This window comes from Erpetoichthys calabaricus, chromosome 18 (assembly GCF_900747795.2).
Source record: "Erpetoichthys calabaricus chromosome 18, fErpCal1.3, whole genome shotgun sequence".
NCBI lineage: Eukaryota > Metazoa > Chordata > Cladistia > Polypteriformes > Polypteridae > Erpetoichthys > Erpetoichthys calabaricus.
This window is the reverse complement of record NC_041411.2, coordinates 9,272,978-9,294,170: the sequence shown is the minus strand read 5'-3', so window position 1 is coordinate 9,294,170 and position 21,193 is coordinate 9,272,978. Positions and strand designations below refer to the sequence as shown.

The 21,193-nt window shown below is 40.6% G+C and overlaps 1 protein-coding gene across 1 annotated transcript in view; it reads left to right on the top strand.

Annotated features, from left to right (window-relative positions):
- The window catches only part of LOC114669075 (transmembrane protein 132C-like), a 168,711-nt gene that overhangs the window by 53,493 nt on the left and 94,025 nt on the right, over positions 1–21,193 (top strand). The window contains exon 2 of the mRNA XM_051920986.1: positions 10,898–11,792. Coding sequence (XP_051776946.1) covers positions 10,898–11,792 — 895 coding nt within the window. The remainder of the gene's footprint in view (positions 1–10,897; positions 11,793–21,193) is intronic.

Below are 21,193 nucleotides of genomic sequence, written 5' to 3'. Positions count from 1 at the left end.
GGGCCTCAGTTGCCTCAAAAGCTTACATATTGTAATCTTTTTAGTTAGCCAATAAAAGGTGTCACTTTGCTTGACTTCTCACTACATTTCCTACTAAAAAATTGCAGTATTAATAACTGGTGTGTAGTATACGCATGTTGTATGAATAATGGACGGGCCACATGTAAAAAACACTCTTGTTCAGTGGGAATACTCAACATCCAAAGAACTCTCAATAACCTCAAAAAGGTTATTTTTAGTGGTAAATAAAAAAACACTACTTTCCAGTCAATTTTGGTCATTTTGATAAATGTTGAAAGCATCCTAAACTAAGTAATTTGTAAAAAATCCATTACATGAATACTGTATATGCTTTCTTGAGCCATTAAAGCTAAAATCTATAATTAACTGATGTGCAATAATACACACTTTTTAAGATCCAATTTTATACTTACCTATTTTCTAAACCTGCTGTTTTAGTGTCAGAGTCGTGGATAGCTGAAGTCTTTCCCAGCAATATCAGATGCCAGTTTGAAAATAACTAAGGAGGAGACATGGATCCATCAAAGGCCACAAAGATGCACACATCTACATCAGCTGATATCCAGCCAGCTTACTGTTATTATTTTCTATACACACCACAAAATAACAGGATGTGTCTTGGCTCTCCCTTGTGAAATTCATATCCAGAGAATACACAGGCTTCCCCTTTTGATTGTTATTTCATTGTGTGAATTGTCTTTATACATCTGTCTGGAATCTGAAACCAAACAAAAAGCCCCCTAAGAGAAGCCCAGCTGCCTGATGTAGGTTTCACTAGACACTGTAGACCAGTGGTCCCCAACCTTTTTGACACCAAGGACTGCTTGTATAGAAGCAAATTTTTCCAGGGACCGGTAGGCTTGGGAATTTCTGGGTGGGTTCATAGGGCAGTTTTATACACAATATACACTACATTTCTATTATTATTAAGTTATAATATTGTAATAGAAATTGTACAACTTACCATAATGCAGAATCATCAAGCAAACTGAGCTTGTTTTCCTGCAACGAGACGATCCCATCTGGGGCGATGGAAGACAGTGACATGTGAAGTGTGTTGCTTAAGTTCAGTCTACTCCGTAATCTCGTTTTGGTTGCTGTCACTGCAGAAAACAATGCCTCACAAAGATGGAAATGGAAGCAGACTTTTCAGTGCTTTTGTGGCAACCTCAGGATATTCCGCCTTGACTTTAATCCAAAACTTATGGAGATTTGAAGTTGTCTCTTTTAAGGCCATACTTTTAAGGCCACCATCATTTGCAACCTCAAGAAGTTGATCCTCTTCAAGCACAGACAAAGTTGATTCACCTGGCTTATTCACAAATGGGTCACAGATCCATTCCTTCCCATTTGGGGGTCTTTTGTGGTTGGGAAATAATGCTCAAACTCTATTGAAAGCTGAGATAGGTGATCATACACCAGCTGGGAGAACGAAGGCCATGCCTTGGTATCTTTAACAACCTCTGCTAAAGTTTGAAACATATCAAAAATCTCAATGTTCACTCGTCTGCCCCATAAATCAAATTGGCTTTGAATGCAGCCACTTTATCTGCCAACTTGAACAACGGGTATCTTGTGCCTCTGCCCCATCGCCGCCTTAGATTTTCCTCCTCAGGCTCCTCCAGCCTGGCTGGATACTGAGTCTGCAGAGTGGGTAAAGGTGGGGTGCTCAATAGTGCCTGTATGCCTGTAGTGCAAGTACAGGTAAAATTCCATTACAACGAACTGCCAGGGACCTAAAAAATATTTTTTCGTAATGAAAATTCTGTTGTAATGAGATTCTGTATTTGTTGCTATAGTGCTTTCTTTAGCTTGTGTCCAGGCGTTTGCAATCATTTCAATAGCTTCTTTTGCATTAATTTTAATCTTCTCCTGTCTACAAGTTATGCTGACGAGAATTTTTCTCAGCATTTCTTTGCGATAATACACTTTCAGGGTGCGAATGATACCCAAACCCAATGGCTGAAGCACTGCTGTGCAATTGGGTGGAAAGAATTCAACGCGAACATTATCTAAATGTGGAAGCATGTTGTGGGCAGCACAGTTATCAATCAGAAGCCGAATCATCCTTTTCTTCTTCTTCATATTGTGAGGTTTCTGAACTCTTTTGGGATCCCCCCCACCCAATGGGAATGTCACTCTGAAGTGCGTCCCAAAGCGCGATTGCTGCGTCTGTGTAAGATTGTCCATTGCCGGGACAGGGCAACAGCAGGCTCACAATGCTGCAGTGAAGCACCACAGAAGCAAGTCCTAAAAGATTGTAGTCGCGCTATAAGTCCCTGTCTTACACCCCAAAACACGAGGCTGAGTCTCAGTACTTTAGCAAAACCAGCTTTATTCAGCTTGAAACAGGAACAGCACGGTTATTTATTGTAGCGGGGTCTGCCACTCTCCTATACACAGACACAGCAGTCAGGCAGGGTTGTGACCAGGTTAGTGGCCAAGTAATCCTGTTCCCTGCATTTACAGTGTTCCTTGCATTACCCATTGAGATCTTTTCTGTTTGCTTCTGTGAAGAGCCACAGCAGAGCTGTGTGCCTGCTGTTGCACCGACAATGGATAAATCGTCTTTCACAGACACAGTGATCGCACTTCAGCCTGCTCTTCGGCGTATTGTCCAGTTGGGAGAGGTCCCAAGAGAGTTTAGAAACCTCACATTTTCTTGAATGAGTGCCGCATTAATAGGAATGTTTCTTGAATGAGCATCACTGAACCACATAAAAACTGCTTTTTTGGAGTCTTCAAATGCAGCAGTTCACATACATTTGCAACCTGAGATTTTTCTTCTTTTTTTGCTCAGTCTTTCAAGAAAGTTGACAGTGTTGATGAAGAAATTCTGAATTCACTGGCAACTTCTTTTTTCTTTTTGCCGCAATCGAGAGTTTTTTTTTCTAATATGAACTGTTATCACTTTTTCCTGTCTGCCATTTCTATAGGAGGGTGATAATGAGTTAAATTCCAATGGATGTTTTTCAAATGTTGATGAGCAATAAGCAAAATGTATCACTGAAAACCACCGAAAACAAAAACAGCAAAAAAAAAAATCAGTATAAGGAAAGTCCGAAGAAAGAATTTTTTTTACAATGTTTCTGTTTGGGGATCATTGTGCAAATGTGCACAACTGAGCTGCGACCACAGAACTAACTGCTCTGTGGATGATTCATTCAAACATTTCAAGGTCACTTCATTGTAATGAAAGTATCTGCTGAATGTATTTCATAGTAACTAGATTTCTATAGACTCGTGTCATATGTGGAAACTGTCGGGACCATAAAAATACTTTGTTGTAATGAAAATTTCGTTGTAAAGATATTTGTTGTAACGGAATTTTACCTGTAGTATGTGCTCGTATCTCTCCTCATCTCGATCTCTCTCCTTTCTCTGCGCTGCTGCAAAGCCCTGCCCACCTATCGTTCTGAAAATTGTCCTCAGTGAAAGGGGGCAGCCATTTTGCTGTAGCCCTTCACTTTGTGAGTCTCTGTTGCCGGTAGTTCTCTCGCGGCCCGGCTGTCAGACGGTCACGGCCCGCTAGTGGGCTGCGGTCCAGGGGTTGGGGATCCCTGCTGTAGACTATCTTTCCTTTGTAGTCATACAGATCATCAGCTGACTGTTTCTCACGCCACTCTGTCTTTGTAGTGTATTTTACAGAAATCAACAGCTAAGACAAAGAAAACAGTAATGAAATAAAATGTTTTGGTACGGCAAAAAGATACTACGCAATACAGTAAACTGAGGAAATAAAAAGGCCAGTAAAACAGCTTGCAAATGTCTTCTAATCAAACTGTAATACAAACTTATCACTTGAATAGCCGAGCCGGGAAAGGAACAGAACAGTTCATTTCAAAAAAACAAATCAAGAAAGAGCAGATACAACAAGGAATGGAAATTTGACATTAAAATTAAGTTCCAACCTATGGAGTCCCACAGACATACATAATCTAGGGAAAGAATAAATAGACAGAACTATATTTGACCTTTGGGAATATTTGGCTTTCTTCAGAAACTCTTTAAATAAATGAATACATAATTAGATGAATAAATAAACAAATATGTATACCCGTACAGAGTGGCTGCTTTATGGGAAAAGTGCAGAGGAGAGGTTCTGCCTCCACTATGCATAGAATACACACTGTCAGTGTACAGGTCGGCCATGAAATCTAGCAACTTCGGGGGGATCCCGCAAAAAGTCTCAGAATGTCCCACAGTGCAGCTTGATCAACTCTGAGTCGAACTCTTTTGGAAAACTGACAAAGGCTGCAAGGAAACTCTACTGATATTCGCGTTTGCGCTTGATGGGAACCCTCAGTGCCAGGATGCAGTCGATAGTAGACTTCTTAGGCATAAAACCAGACTGCTCCGGTCACTGGCAGCTGAGCAAGTGATCAAGGGCCCTATTGAGGATGACCCTAGCAAGGACCTTACCCAGCACCACAAGCAGTGTTATCCCCCTGCAGTTACCACAATCAAGGCAATCGCCCTTCCATTTCCAGATAGGGACGAAAAGTCCCATTTTCCAGTCAGTTGGGATGACGCCTGTCTCCCAAATGGAAGCAGTACACTCGTACTGTGAGTGCTGTGCAGAGTGGAAGCAAAACCTCTGCAATTTTCCCAGTTGGCTCTGGGGTTTGTCAGGGGTGTGTTCTGCTCCTACTCTGTTCATTGCTTGTATGGACAGGGTGTTGAGCACGGTCCAGCGGCTGTGGGGCATCTGTTGGTGAAAAAAGATTCACTGATCTTGACTTTACTGATGATGCTGTGATCTTTGTGAAGTGAATGGAGGCTCTGATCGGGACTCTCAAGAGACTGAGCGAGGAGTCTGAGTGTCTGGGCTTGTGAGTGTCTTAGATAAAAACTAAGAACCAGGCCTCTAATGACCTCTTGGGCACAGCCATCAACAGTGTGCCTGTCTGCAGAGAGAACGTTGATTGCGTCAAGAGGTTTCCTTACTTCGGCAGTGACATTCATGTCTCTGGTGACTCTTCCTATGAAGTCAGTAGATGGATTGGGAGAATATGGGGGGTTATGAAGTCACTGAAAAGGGGTATATGGCGCTCTCAACATCTTTGAAAAAGGACGAAGATCCAAGTCTTTAGAGTCCTGGTGCTTCCTGTTTTGCTATATGGTTGTGAGACATGGACGCTATCCAGTGACCTGAGACGAAGACTGTGTCTCTTCAAAGAATCCTTGGGTACTGCTGGTTTGACTCTGTGTCAAACGAGCTGTTGCTCACAGAGTTCTGAATGAGACACATTACCTACATTTTGAGGGAGTGTCACTTATGGCACTACGACCATGCGGGGTGATTTCCTGAGGGTGATCCGGCTCGCAGGATCCTCATTGTTGAGGACCCATGTGGCTGGAACAAGCCAAGGGGACGCCCACGTAACATCTGGCGGTGGCAGCAGATAGATGGTCATTTCTGGAGGGTGGAAGTGGACCGTGTGTCTGCCTTGGGGGCTGGCAACAGGGATCCAGAGTTGATTTGTCGTGTGGTGGGTGCGGCAATGCACTGTACCAGTGCATGCTCCCAAACCTGCCCTGACCTGGCAGATTTATAAGTTTATATCATTATCATGATAATTAGAGGTTTATAGGATCCTTATTGTCCCATGTGCACAGTCCAGTAAAATGTTACTTGCATGTACTAATCAACATGCAGCATGTCTCCATTCTCTAGCACCATGCTTAGTGAGTTGAGCTGCCCTAACTTGAAACCTATCTCTCCCTTAAATGAAGAATACCTGAACATTTTTGTCTTACCAATGTTCAGACTACGTTAAGCAAGGCACTAAGTGGTAGCAAGCATAGGATCTGGTAAGTAAGTCTAGTGTGATTGGGTCTAGATATTAATTTGTTCAAAATAGCCAACATGACTCAAGCAAAAAAAAAAACTTAACTAACAACTGTAAAAAGAATGCATGATAACATTAATATTCCAAAAGCATTAAAATTCAAAAAATTACTTACCAAATATGAAAAGAGCTGAACTGTATCCTGCACTACTTTATAGCTTACTTAGATGTAATGGACTAAAGGAGAGAGGGTCTTTTTTATTCAGTCCTTTAGTCACATGATTACATTTCATGTTGAGCACCCCAGAATCTGGAGGCTCCACCATTTGTTGTGTGTAAGCCCAACATATTCATACCATCACTGCTATAGCTGGAAGGGTCTCCAAGGATACTTTAAGCATAGGACTGCCACTCTCAGAATGCCTGTCTAGCAGCCTTCTACAATGTCATTTTTAGGACTGTTCAAAACAATAGCAATTAAATGTAACCATTTGTCATGTGATGCAAGTCCAAACAAGCGCATTGGCTCAAGTTCTCATCTTTCGTTGTGTGTTTCTTATAAGAGATACAGGTGCCCTTAATGCAAAGAGATACTGCACAAACTGAGTTTAGAGCTGAACAGTTAAAGAATGCTTCTAGCTACCATTAAATACAATTTCAAAGCGTTTGTTCCTTTTAGTTTAATGAGCAGAATGTTATATGACGGTGGCTGGCTTTTATAAAATCCTTTTTTTCAAATTGCTCTCCTGCAAAGTGAAATAAGGAAAAAGTCTTAATGCCCATAACAGAAATGAAACATGCCCCGACAAATTAGATGAGTCTCATTTTATTGTTTGAAGAATCCAACTGTATATATAATAACACTGGCAAATTGGTGAGTCACGTGAACTGCTGCCCGAGTCAATAATCCTTTTCAGAAAGTTATATAAGTACTGTGAGCGCCATGAAGAAATTAAAGTGCCATTCTAGAAGAAGGATTAGTAGTGAAGGTAAGTCATGTGGCTTATGCTCATTTCAGGCATTAGTGCAGCCAGTGAGAAATGTAATGAGTTTTAAATGAAACCTGTGCATCACTGGCAGAAGGGAACGTTTCAGCGTTCATTCAAGCAATTGTTTCTGTTTCACACTTGTGATCAATAGCTGATTTATTTGGTACTAATACAGAATGTAGGTAGTATTTTCAGTCATGCTAACCGATCCACTTTAGGTATACAGCAAGAATGAAGGGAGACTAAATTGCTAGCTGGATACCATTGTGTTTTTCAGTATGAAATAATTTGGGAACAGCAGCATGTGTTTGGCACTGTTGCCTGACAGCTCCAGGAAACTGGTGTGAAATTCTATCCTTGTCATACTGTGAGGAGTTGGCACATTTTCCCCATGTCTGTGAGGAATTTTCTACAGGTTTCAGTTTTACTTCTGTATCCTAATGCCATGGGGTAGGTGTGCTCACCAGTTGGCTGGCAATGCTGGTTCCTCCCTTGTGCTTAACATTGCCTGGATACACTGTCTTGGAATTTAGAAAAGTGTGTATGTATATTATTTGTATCACATAGAATTGGATGCCATGAGGCAGTCAGTCACCTTTCATTAAAGTGAAGCTAAAATTCAGCCAAGTCATGAGAAAAGAAGGCTTTCAAGAAAAGTCAAAGGTAGAAAGATGGAGACATAAAACAGGATGAATGTGTGCCATTTGCATTCATTTATGTAGCTGACAGGTCTATTCAAAGTGACATACAACTCACAAGTGTACAATAGAATCATTTCCATATTTCTGCTGTGTCAACACTGGCAGGTTAAGTGACTCACTGAGAGAGTTTGTAACTTAGGTTTTCTGGGAAATCTCACTAGTGTATGTAAAACATTTTCCTGTATTTTTAAGAATAGCCACCATCTTTTCTAGCGTAGTGCTGAGGTGTCACCCGCTGCACTCGGGTCCCAATCTAGATGGTTTGTCGTGTGGTGGGTATGGCAATGTGCTATCAGCACATGCTCCCAACCTCCTCCTCCTCCTATTTCATAAACATCACTCCCAGGGCAAAGACCCTAAGGTCACAGAGCACACACTGGCAGGGTACTGCTTTACAATGAACCCCTCAGCCACAATAATGCCACACTGCCGTAGAGCACATAAGCTGATTTTATTAAATAGTTTATCCAGTGCTGTGAACTTGAGTTACTTGGTTGCTTGCTAGTTTTACATATGCAGAGTATCTGAATTCAGTTTGTGATATTTCTTTCTGTGTATCAGCAGCCATTATTTTTATTTACTGATCAAAAACAGGTCTACTCTTAATAGTAACAAGAAATTGACATATGCCAAAGAGAGCTCTTAACAGGCCACCTTCTTAACACTTCACAGGCAAGAAGTATGGACTTAGCACTTTGGAATGTGCAAGGACAAAATTTTGCATGTTTCCCCTTGCCAGTTTTTTTTTTAAAGTGGCCATTGTTTGGTTCACTTACGTGTAATGCGCCACATTACAATTACAATACAATACAATTTATTTTTGTATAGCCCAAAATCACACAAGAAGTGCCGCAATGGGCTTTAACAGGCCTTGCCTCTTGACAGCCCCCCAGCCTTGACTCTCTAAGAAGACAAGGAAAAACTCCCAAAAAAAACGCTTGTAGGTAAAAAATGGAAAAAACCTTGGGAAAGGCAGTTCAAAAATAGACCCCTTTCCAGGTGATTGGGCGTGCAGTGGGTGTCAAAAAGAAGGGGATCAATACAATACAATACACAGAACAGAACAAATCCTCAATACAGTATAAAAATTAAAATTTTACAAGTACAGACCAGAATTTAACAGTAGATGATATCACACAATATGATTTGAATTTGTTTAGAGTCCTGGAGACCTCAGCCATCAAGCTGCCTTCCCCATCTGACCATTCCACAGCTGAAACAGTGCTGGGCCAGCCAATCCAGTGAAAGGACCCCTCTACCCCATGACTCCTGTGATCCTCCATCAGGGATGACTTTACCTTAGGCAGGCAAAACAACTTGGCCGGTGGGCCATGGCACCAAGTGGCACCACATTAATCTGTAACTGTTGACTTTGCCCATTCTTTACTTGAATTTTGTGGTACCTGATGTTTTACACTAATTTAAGGTCTCTGTCGAAAGGGTTTAACAATGGGTGACATTTATAGGTGAGACATGCCTCCTTCAAAAACTTTATGAACTATTGTATTGGTATTCTGGAGCTGAGGTGTAAATGAAAAGGTCACTGTTCATATCCACTGAACACCTGATTGACTCTATAACCTACCTGTCAACCTAAACACACATATGACATGCAGGTCTTCAGATAGAAATTACCTTAAGGTTGTCCCAACATACTTAAGCCTACCATAGGTAGATCTGTTTCTCCTGCTTCCAATAAATAGGGCATTGATTTTGGCCATTGAGGGGGTAATTATGCTGATGCAATGTTAACGTCCTGTTGTTGGGTAGAGATGTATGGTTGGCACAACTTCAAAGGTTAAAACCTGTAACCACTGAATGTCAAAAATATTAAGCACTTTCTAATGTAAGATATTGATGGAGCAGGTAAATAGTCTTGCCTGCACTCTGTAAACAAACAGATAAATACCTCAAATATGTCTTGTGTAAAAGAAAGACTGATTGACTATTGCTTTTGAAAAGAAATAGAAAACTAAAGTCACAGATGGCTAAGCTTGAATGCCACTGAGGGGCCCACACTCACCTCAGAAAGTGCTCAGGGGTTCTGTAAGGATGTCACATAAATAAATAAGAGTACACTGGTGAGTGTAGCCATAATATGCTCCAGTTCATGACTACACAGGTACTCACTTTCAGTTACCAGTGAGTCTTACAGTTCAATTTGAGCTCATATACGTCAGAGTATGGCTGAGGTTGATTTTTTTTTTAGTCTGCAATATGTCTATTTTATTTCTGTACTTATTTTGTTACATATTTGGATTATCTGAGGTGTTTACATAATTTTATTATTACTTAATAAAGTCACTACAGCACCATTTTGTATTATCAGTTAGATGGTGGATATCACAATTTTGTGTATTTTTGTATGGCAGTGGCCATGATGTTTATGATTGCTCTGCTTGTGCAGATCACATGACATATTACAGTATGTCACCTCCCTCCAATTATATAAGACGTTGACATGATGCTTTCATTGTCCTAGTTTGTGGATCATTTTTCAAAAAACAAAATATGCATGTAAGTAGTTGTTTATGGAATGGATGTACTAGTAAACAGGACTTTTTACTTTGACATCTAAATATCTGAGAGGTGATTTAGGCTATAACTGTCAATCTTTTAAAATCTTGGTTCAACTGCTTTCCTGTTTAAATGACCACTCTTTGTCTTGCCTAATTCTATTATCTTCATATCTTGGTCTGCGTATTACCTCAAGTCTTTGTCTGCTCACTACAGTACAATTATGTACAAAAGCATTAAAAGCCATGTGTTTCTAGTATATAAAAATAACCTAAACATAGACTGGCTCCATTTGAAAATGTTTAAGTAGGCAAAAAATGCAATGAAATAAAAAAAAAAAAAAAAAAACCCACAAAAATGTGATCTTTGGGTGGGAGTGACATGCAGCTTGGTATTGAATGCTGCTCTTGAGAAGTAGGGTTTAATGTGAGTAGGCCTAGGCATAAATGTTTTTTGGGGGCTCAGGTTGAGCAGGGAGTGCGCCATATTAAAAAATAAAAAAGCAACCATGAAACCCTTTTAATCCACTTTCAGGGTTGCAGGAGAACATAACACAGTCTAATCTCAAGGAAGAAATCAACACTGGATGGGGTAAAGATATAGTTGTAAAGATATAACAGGACTAGTTAAAAATGACCAAGAGCAATTATTTAAAAATCCAATCTTGTATATTTCCTTGTAGCATACACTAAAAAACTGTTCAGTTCTACCTAAATCTTGCCAACTATTCAGGGACTGTTTTATTTTTTTCCACACTCAAAACCTTAATATTAATTATGCATGTGGAAAAATGTACAGAATGCATTGACAAACCAAAGGCAACCTTTTAAAGTATAGCTGATGCAAATGTTTAATGAATGTTTTACTTTAATTGCAGATCTTGACAGTGGAGAACTTTCAGATTCCCAGAAGAGGTCAACATCTTTCCCTATGCATCTGCCTGTGAATTATGAAATTGTCAATGCGGGATTCTCCTGCTTTCTCAAGGAAGCCAACCAGGAAATCATGCGCAATTCTAGCATGCAAAGTCACACTGAAGCCTTTATCATACTAGAGGCCAATCAGTCTCCAACTGTCAATGCCAGCTATGGAACCCTTTCAACTCAGCAGGTGGTGCCCCTGGAGTTGATGCAAACAGCTGACCTTTTCCATGAAGCCAGTAAATTTACCTTCAACTGGAAAATCCAACCTTATATTTTGAACAGAAGAGTTCACTACTCACAGCCAAAAGTGTATATTTTATTTTACATTTCGGGAAAAAACTGGGCAGACCCACAGGCTGATAACAGCATGGACAACCTACCTTGTATAATGGTGTTTGCATTTTGGCAAACACAGGAGGTCAGAAGTTCATGCAGGCTTAAAGGCCACCTAGGGCTTTGCGTAGCTGAACTGGAGCCAAATCCCACTTGGTTTCATCCAAGTGAACCCTCTGGACGGGATAAGCGAGCTGAAGAACTGGATGGCACACCAGTGGAACTTTATTACATGGCACAATCCAGCGAGAACAGGGAATGTAGCATGGAAGAATCCAAAAAGGGACTTCGGACAAAACAGCATGAGCAGTATGTGGAAATGCCATTCACCCCTATGCAAAGGATTGGCAATGTTCGACTCTACAACACCCCAACAAATGAGGATCAGCTGTCTGAGCTCTGGCTTGGAGAGAGTATTGTAATACAGATGCCCTCAAAGTCTATTATGAAGCTAGGCATTGCCACATATTACGTCTCCATTGCCAGCAGCTCTGCCATAGACAGGTTTACACTGAGGTAGGTCTTTTTTATTGGTTTCTATGCTATTGTCAGTATGAAAATGTTTCCAAGTGTTTGAGTGCAACTTCTTTGTTTAGTCCACCTGTCCTGAATATGTAATATTCACAAACCTCTAGATTTTCTACTACAAGTAAATGTTTTAATATAGTATCATACAGAAGAATTTTATGCCTGAAATTAGTTGGTGATGCAAAATCAAATGAACATAAGCATCACCAACTTGGCAAAACTAACAATGGAATACAGTAAGTGCCTTTGTAGAAAATCTGAGAACACCTGAGTGGTGAACAACCTTCCTAAATGGAACAGAATTCCATCTTAGGATCCCCTGATCATACAGGAGCTGGGTTGCACATAATCCCTGAACTGAAAAGGACCTCTGAAAAGCAATATCTTTATTGTGAGAAACACTCATTTTGGTTATAATATGGGAGAGTAGAGTCTGAGATGTATTTGTCACTGAGAAAAAGCTTTTTCATGGCTTTCTACTTTTTATATCTACTAAAAGACAGGATAACAAACCTTCATGGATAATCGGTAAAATACCTAGAAGAAACAGAATCGTGTGGAAAAAGAATGCAAGTTGTGATCACATTTTATAATGGATACTTGACCACCTAATAAACACTAATCATTATAAAAAGACACACTGCTTATTAACATAAAAAATGAACAGATAAATGTCTGAGGTGCACAGATTAAGCTATTTATGCATTATGTATTTATGAACTTGTTTTAATGTAAAGTTAAATTATATTGCAAACTTTTTTTACAATACGGAAAAGCATTTTTTGTTTTAGAAGGTGTGGCAAGCGGCTGGGGGTGGTACCTAGCCGGGACGCCCAGAAGGACCGGAAGGGGGACTACGCCTCCTCCGGACCACGAGAGGGCAGCCCCCCTGGATGGTATGGGGACCCGTGGTCACTGCCGGGGGCACCCCAATGCCTGTGGAGCCCTGGCGGAAGTGCTGGGGGGAAGAAGACCAGGGACACCCGGAGTGCTTCCGGGTGCACAGCCAGTACTTCCGCTACACCAGGAAGGGCCAGCAGAAGCTAATCGGGAGGAACCTGGAGCACGTCTGGGTGAGCTTAAAAGGGGCCGCCTCCCTCCATTCGATGGCTGGAGTCGGGAGCAGGAGAAGGACAGAGCTTGGAGGAGAGGAATGGAGGCGGACCTGAGGAAAAGGCATTGTGAAAGAAGTCCTGGACTTTGGGGTGAAATGAGTTGTGTGTGTCATCGTTGTATATAGTATTGTAAAATAAACGTCTTGTGGTGCTTTAAAACAATGTCTACCTGTCTGTGTCCGGGCTGTTCCCCACAAAGAGGAGTATATCCATGTATTCAGCATCCTGTTGCATACACAGCCAGTTACTGGTCAGATAGGTAGCCAAGAATAGTCATTCTAATATTATGGAAGTTCTGGGTGTGCACAGTAAAGTTTTTCCCATAGTTAAGATATGAGTTATATCTATCATTGCCTGTGACTTGCAGTGTACAGGGGAGCATGCTATCAAGGTCCAGCTCATAAGTGTTGATGAATTAGCAGCTACAGTCTTTCTTGTGCTATAATAAACACACATAACCACTTTGCCTGGAAGTCCTGTTGTCTACATAGCAGTAGTTTCTCATCAAGACTGTCTGCTGTATTTCTCACAACAACATTTTGTGCCTCAGTACTACCAATTTAACCTATCATGCTTCTTCTATGTTGTGGTACGTTAGTGTAATGCAACTCTCATTTGTTAGTGCAGTGCAAATATCAGTGCTGGCTGGATTTTGAACTCTTGTGTCTTCTTAGTAAAATATTTTTCTATATGTCGGATTATATTTTATATACAGTATATAATGTCAGGATAACTGATTGTCGTCGACCATGTTGAGTGGTAACATACTGTATCTAGTTCAGTCATTGCACACACTTGATGAATTCCTGTGCACAGCTGCTCACTACAGTTTTTATTTGATAATGTTGCAAACCTTGCAAGTGAAATGCTTGTCTTGTATGTGATAAAGTACTGGAGATATGCTGCTTTGTGTTTCGGCACAGCATTGCACAGTTTTCAGCAAATGTTTTCACCCTTTCACTCAGAATGCCCCCAATCTAAGCTACATTTTAGCAGGATTCATTTTCTCTGGAGGCATCTATTCTGCTTCTGGATGTACTGTATAAAAGTTTGACACAATCCTCAAATATGGTCCCCATGTGTTAATTTAAATGAACAACATGTGTCATATTAAGTCTCTGTTAATGTGTGTTAATATAGTACGCCAATCCAGTTTCTCAACAAAACTGTAATTTAATCAAGTTGGCTTTAACTATTAAAATTAGTTAATCTATCGATGGTTCACTTGTCAAATATATTTATAAGAGGGTAAAGCGGACGTAAAGAATGGAGGTTTGTTGGTTTCTTACAGTACGACACATAGTAAGCTGTAAATGTTGACCTGACTTTATCTACTTATTTAATATTCTCTTTCATATTATTGTCTTCTCAAGGGTTCTTGTGACTTTAACTGTTATGACTTGATGGGAGTTAATCCATCCATTTATTTTATGAACCTGTTTGTTGCTTTACAAGGCTAGAGGAAGATGGAGCATTAACAGTCACAAGGCGGTCCATGAACATGCTTACGCATATTGGGGTAATTTAGCATTGACAATGGACTATGACAAAAAAATACTAGAGTCCACAGAGGAAGACTGCACTAACATGGACAGAGTATGTGTAAATACCACTAAAGACACTACAACCTGGGGAATCATACTGGAGTGCTACCCCACTTGTATATCAGTGCTGTTTTCAGAGATTCTATCTCTGTCACTTGCAATAGGGTTAAAAAAGCGGGTCACAGAGGACTGTGCCATTGTGGATTTATTTTGGTCTGCTGACACAAATGCACTTCAGCTGCTGTTGAGCTAATGTGATGTGAGAGTTTTTAAAACTGAAGCCAGTAATGATCCCAAGGGGAACTTGCCCAAAATCCTCCAGAATTGAAGATCCATTTACTCAAGCCTTAATTTCAGGATGATGGAAATAAGGGCCGCAGTCTATTTGGTTCTCCTTCATCTGTTAGTTCATTCTCTCTGTGTCTCCAAGGGAACAGCAAATTAATTTTCTTTATTTTAAAGCCACTTAAGGATGATAAAAATGCAACAATTCAAAAGCAATACAATTATAATATGAGTATACAGTAGAATAGGAGTAATCTGCTAGTCTACTCAGGATTAATATAATTCTATAATCCATGCTGGTTGGAAAGAGAAAAGTATGCTGTTGAAAAGCTCATTGTCTTGAAACTAAGAGCTTACTGTATATCAACTTGTCCTCTTAACATACTGTAAGTGTATTATGCAATAAAACCATTTATGTTATTCAGCATTGGCATTTTAAAATTTTCAGTTTGATTTCAATCTCTTCTGTCATTACCTAGCTCAACATTACAGAGATGTTGTACACTGAAGTCTCTGTATATGTGAAAAAAGAAAAAAACAATTCTAATATTATACAAGCATTAACTTAGATAAAGCATTGATTCAAAGCTATTTACAAATCATAAGTGCACAGAATAATTCCTGGCAAATGACTTCACTTACCCAGAGTCATCCTGCAAGTTCTTAAATTGATTACTGTACAGAGCATCTGTCTAAAATTAGAGCCCTGGCAGGTAAATGTACTCAGTCAAAGTTACACTAGTTCTAAATGGTGGGCATTTCCTTTTGGATTTCAATTCAGCTAGGCTCATTTTAAAGGAGCTGGTAGGGTTGCAGGGACAGCATGGTCTCAACTTTTTCCCTGCAAAATGACAAACCTAATATAGTTATTGCAAGGAACACTGCAACAGTTACACCTAACACTGCCATCTTACATCTTAAACCTCACTTCAGTTCCTGGCTGTGATACCCACTGTGTGGGACTATTGTGGATTCCTCCCGTTCATGTAAATTTACTTTTGCAATCCAGAAAAAGTTCATTATAAATATTAAATTGCACCACTGTTGCAGAGTTGTTGTGCATAATTTGGGAGGGTCTGATTCCAGATACCACAATTTTGATTAAACAGATAGAAAAAAGGGATGTAATGTAGACCTAATATTCTTGTCACTACCTTTGAATGTCATTTTGAATAGAACTCATTGTACATTACATAGAAATAATAAGCATATTATGAGGTTTCTCTTTCTGTTTTTTTTTTAATATTTTCATTAGCACCAGAACTACTGTGCTAAGGCATTAAGTGCTATCAAAAATTTGCATGTATAAATCATTTATTTTAATATTTCTTAAAAGTACTGGCATCAGTATTGCAAGTGAGACTTGATAAAAACAAATCAAGGTTCTTCTTTATTATAGACCTGCATAAAGCTACTTTGCTCTTAACTGGTAAAAATCCAGAAAATAAACAAAAACATCAAATGTTTAAAATAGCAGTGTACCATTTAGTGTTTAAAAATGGAAATAAAGGAACAATTTGACATTGGAGAAGAAATGTTGTGTCTGATATTTAGAAATTTAAAGAACATCTAAACTGAACAAAGTGTCACATATTACAAGAAATAATGCCAATATTTCCAGTACTGACTTGATGTCCTCATGTATAGAAGTCAAGGCTTGAAAATAATATTTCTACAAGAAACTGATTTCTTAATTTAATATCAAGAATTCAAACCAGTCATTTAATGACCATGTGTTTGTTTGTCTATTCTTTTTACCAATCAGCTGTCAAAATACGTGCCACCTGTTGCTTGGATTTAAGGTCTGATTAAGGTCTCATTTCAATTGTACTTCTAGTGTAATGCATCTTATATACCACAAAGTTTAGCTAAAATTTTCAAATTTGAAATGAGGCTTGTTTTTATAGAAAGCAGTGTCTGCATGTGTATTGACCTATCTATGTCATCTTGTCTTTAGAAAGCAATGTGATAGTGACTTTGACTACAAAACCACAAATCCTTCTATTCTCAAATGAAATACTACTAAAATTCAAACATATGTTGCTGCAAAAAAATAATGAGTCATCATGAAATCAGGTAATCCTGACACTAACTTCACACCTAAAATTTCAAATTATTTCCAAATGCAGAAGTTTATAGACCTATTGATGCAAGTCTCTGATCAAAGTATGATAGTGCAGAGTGAAAACTCAATGCCACAACCTTAAGCTCAGACTATAATGGGATCACTATCCTGTTTTTAGGATAAACAGTACTCCTACCAGAACTACACATCATTTGCAAAACAGGTGGATGAAAAACTACACCAAATAAATGTGCACACATAAAGGGCACAGCAGCACCACTTCAGAAAATGAGAAGTGTAATTGCAGCTTTTTGGCTCAATTAGTCTTTAAAACTGTGACTGATTTTAGTTACTAACTAAGATGGGATATAAATGCATGTATGGTAATAACCAAAGCTATGAATAATGACATTTTCTCCCTTAATTTCCTTTTCCTGTAGTCCTTCTACGTTATGTTTCCTTTTACTTGTAAGTTTTTAAATTTTATTTAGAACACAGTACACCCTGTCATCTAACATCTTCTTTTTAAAATATGGGCAAGGTAAAATCTCGCATGATTCATTTTTGACCCGTGAATTGTGATGCCATATATTAATTTTAGCATTCTTAGTCTCCACATTCATTTTTAGTACTCGCTTTATACTGGGACTGTGGGTAGATTACAGTAATGACAATAATAAATTAATTCAATCAAAAACTTGTCCACTCTGTGAAATGTGACTAATCATGAAAGCACCTGGCCTATGTCATAGAGCATTTCAGCCATTTAGGCCTAAGTATACAGCATTCTGAGTATCTACATGAGTGAGGAACTGAGGAAATGTTTTTATGCTTTTAAAGTTATGCTTTTAAAGCCCACCCCAAAATATGTACAGATTGAAGATAAAGTGTAACCCCTACAAATTAGAATTTAAAGACATTCATTCATACATACCAAAGCAGCACACAACAATACAAAGCTGTATTTGAACAAAAAAGCATAAAGTCACATGCTTTTCTAGTTCAGCTTTTCCTAAAGACTTGACCTAGTAAAGCTACATCATGGGATCCCAAGGCCTTCACAGACCATGTAGGAGATATAATCCACCCAGCGATCCCTGGGTCTTCCCTAGGCTCATCTTCCAGCTGGTCATGCCCATAAAACCTTCACAGGGAGGCGTCCAGGAGGCATCTGTATCAGATGCCCAAACCACCTCAATTGGCTCCTCTCAATACAGAGGGTCAGCGGCTCAACTCCAAGCCAAGATGTCTATGCTTCTCACTCTACCTCTAAGGGAGACCCCAGCCACCTCATTTTGAACATCTGAAAATCATAAACAGTACAGGAGACAAAGCACAACCCTGGTGGAGTCCCACACCCATTGGAAATGGTGCTACATGTTTTTCCGGAAATGCGGACAAAGCTCTCATTATGATTATACAGGGGACAAATAACCCTTGTTAGGGGCACAGGAATCCCATACTCTACCAGCACCCTCTACAGAATCCCTTGAAGAACATGGTCACCTTCTCTAAGTCCAAACAACTTCCATGTCCCCTCCGGAATTCTCATGAGAGTAAAGAGCTGGTCCATAGTTCCATGGCATGGATGGAATCAACATTGCAGCTCCTGGATCTGATGTTCCACGGCTAGGTGGAGTCTCCTTTCTAGTAGCCTGGCATAAGCTTTTCCAGGGAGGCTGAGGAGTAGGAACCCCAATAGTTAGAGCACACCCTCCTGTGCCCCTTTTTAAAAATGAGAACCACCACCCCAGTCAGCCACTCCAGAAGCATGGCTACCAATGACCATGCAACATTGAAAACGCAGGTCAACCATGACAGCCCAACAATGTCCAGAGCCTTCACCATTTCTGGGCACATCTCATCCACCCCCAATAGGATCCTTGCCACTGTGGAGTTGGTTAACTATCTCAGTGACCACCCTCAGGGAAATGGGCATTGATCCCCCATCAGCTTCTGGCTCTGCCTTCTCTACAGAGGGTGTATCCATTGGGTTCGGAGCCCTTAAAAGTGTTCATTCCACCACCAGACAACATTCTCAATCCGAATCAGCACTTCTCCACCCTTGCTGAGAACAGACTGGGTGAATTCCTGCCTTTCCTTTCTGAGTTGCCTGATGGTTTGCCAGAACCTCTTTGAGCCTAATCAATTGTCCTTTTCCATGGTCTCTACAAACTCCTCCCACACCCCAGTTTTTGCTTCCCTGACTGCCAAGGCCACAGCCCTTTAGGCCTGTTGGTACCTCTCTGCTGCTTTGGGAGTCTCCCGTGCTAACCATACACAGAAAGCCTCCTTTCTCAGGCTGATGGTATCCCTCACCTCTGTTGTCCACCATTGGGTCCTTGAGTTGCCACCTTGAGAGGCACCTATGGACTTCCCAGCATTCCCCCCCCCCTAAACCCCCCCGCCCCCCCCCCGCCACCCCCGGGGTGTGGGAAAAACTCTCTCGGAGTTTGGAGTTGAAAATCCTCTGGATAGGGGCCTCCCCCAGAAGTTCCCAGTGCACCCTTACTACTTGCTTGGGCTTTCCAGGTCTGTCCTGGCACCTCTCCCATCATCAGACCCAACTCGCTACCAGGTTATGATCAGTCGACAGCTCTGCCTCTCTCGTCTAGAACATATGACCACAAATCTGATGATACAATTATGATATTGAGAAAAGATCTTTAGCCTAGGGTGCTCTGGTATCAAGTACACTTATGGGCCACCTTATGTTCAAACATGGTGTTCATTATGGACAAGCCATGCCTAGTACAGCTCAGATTTAAATCAGGGTGGTCGTTCCTTCCAGTCATGTTCCTCCAGATGCCTCCATCATTACCCACATGGACTTTGAAGTCTCCCAGTAGAACTGTAAAGTCCCCAGCTGGGACCCTTTCTAGGATACCCTCCAGTGACTCCAAGAAGACTTGGTACTCTGAACTGACATCTGGTGCATAGGCACATATAGCAATTAGAGTCCTCCCCTCTGCAACCTTCAGCCACACAGAGAAGGTCCTCTCATTCTCCAGGACAAACTCCAACATGGCATTGATCAGGCAGGTACACAATAAAAAGCTCACTTCTACCTGACACTTTTCCTCCCTGGGCAACTTCCGTGTAAAGGAGTGTCCAGCATCTTCAAGGTGTATGGTTCCAAAACCAATCGAGTGGGTGGATGTGAGCCTAACTATATCTAGTTGTCACCCCCCAACTCTGGCTCCTTCCCACTAAAAGAGGTGACATTCCAAGAGTCACTTTGTGCATCTGGGTTCCAGTCCGTCAAGACCTCTGCCTTGGACCACTGCCCTGGTCACATTCCACCCGGCCCCTATTCTTCCTGCAGGTGGTGGGCCCACAGGAGGGCGTATCATTTAAGTAACTACGAGGGCAATCCCAAAAGTAAGGTCTCCAAAGCGGTGGTGATGTAGAGAAACTGTTCGTATGGCTGTTGGCCACACTGTTGTGATTGGTGCTTCCGCCACTCCCAAACAAGCATGTGCGGCTTCGCTGGGATGCTCAAGCTTGGCTTGGCAGCCCTTGTAAATGGAGCTCCTGTTGAACACTACCAGCAGGCGCGAAGTTCGCGCAGGAGACTGTCAATTTCCGACGAGACAGTCGCAAAGGTTGAGGAAAACATGCGTAAAGATCGGCGGTTGGAACTTCATCACCCACCCACCCTATAGTCCGGACTTGGCACCCAGTGACACCACCCGTTCCCTTAGTTGAAAGAACATTTGTCCAGAAGGCAATTCTGCTCCGACGAAGAGGTGAAAGATGAGGTTCAACACTTCCTGAAGGACATGGCGGCGAGCTGGTATAACATGGGCATTCTAAAACTACCACAGCGTCTACAAAAATGCATCGACCGAAATGGCGATTATGTAGAAAAATAAATAAGTCTTTAACCTTTAAAATGATGTAAACATTACAGAAAATAAACGGTTGTTTGTATTTCTATAAAAATAGGAGACCTTACTTTTGGGATTGCCCTCGTATTAATCTGAACATGCTAAGCACACTTAAGCCTTTGTCTATAGGCATTCATTCTGTGAGTTTTTTTTTTCTCAAATTTACCTGCTTAAATACTTCTAAATAATCAGAGAAACAGCTTACCCACTCTGGATGAAATGTACTACAGACAAGAACCAAGTGTGTTTTCAATTTGATGTATGAACAAAGGATTTATAAATTATGAAGTATTACAAGAGGTATAGATGGTGATTTAGGAGCATAGTTAAGAACACAGAAAAGTATGGCACATATGCAAAATCTTCCTTCAGTGCTTCCATTGATACTCTTCCTAAGAGACCCCACTGAAAATGGGACTGCTTAAGGCAGTGAAGCAGAAGTTGCTGCTGTCCCATTTCCATTAGATAGTAATTATTTTATATAGTCCTT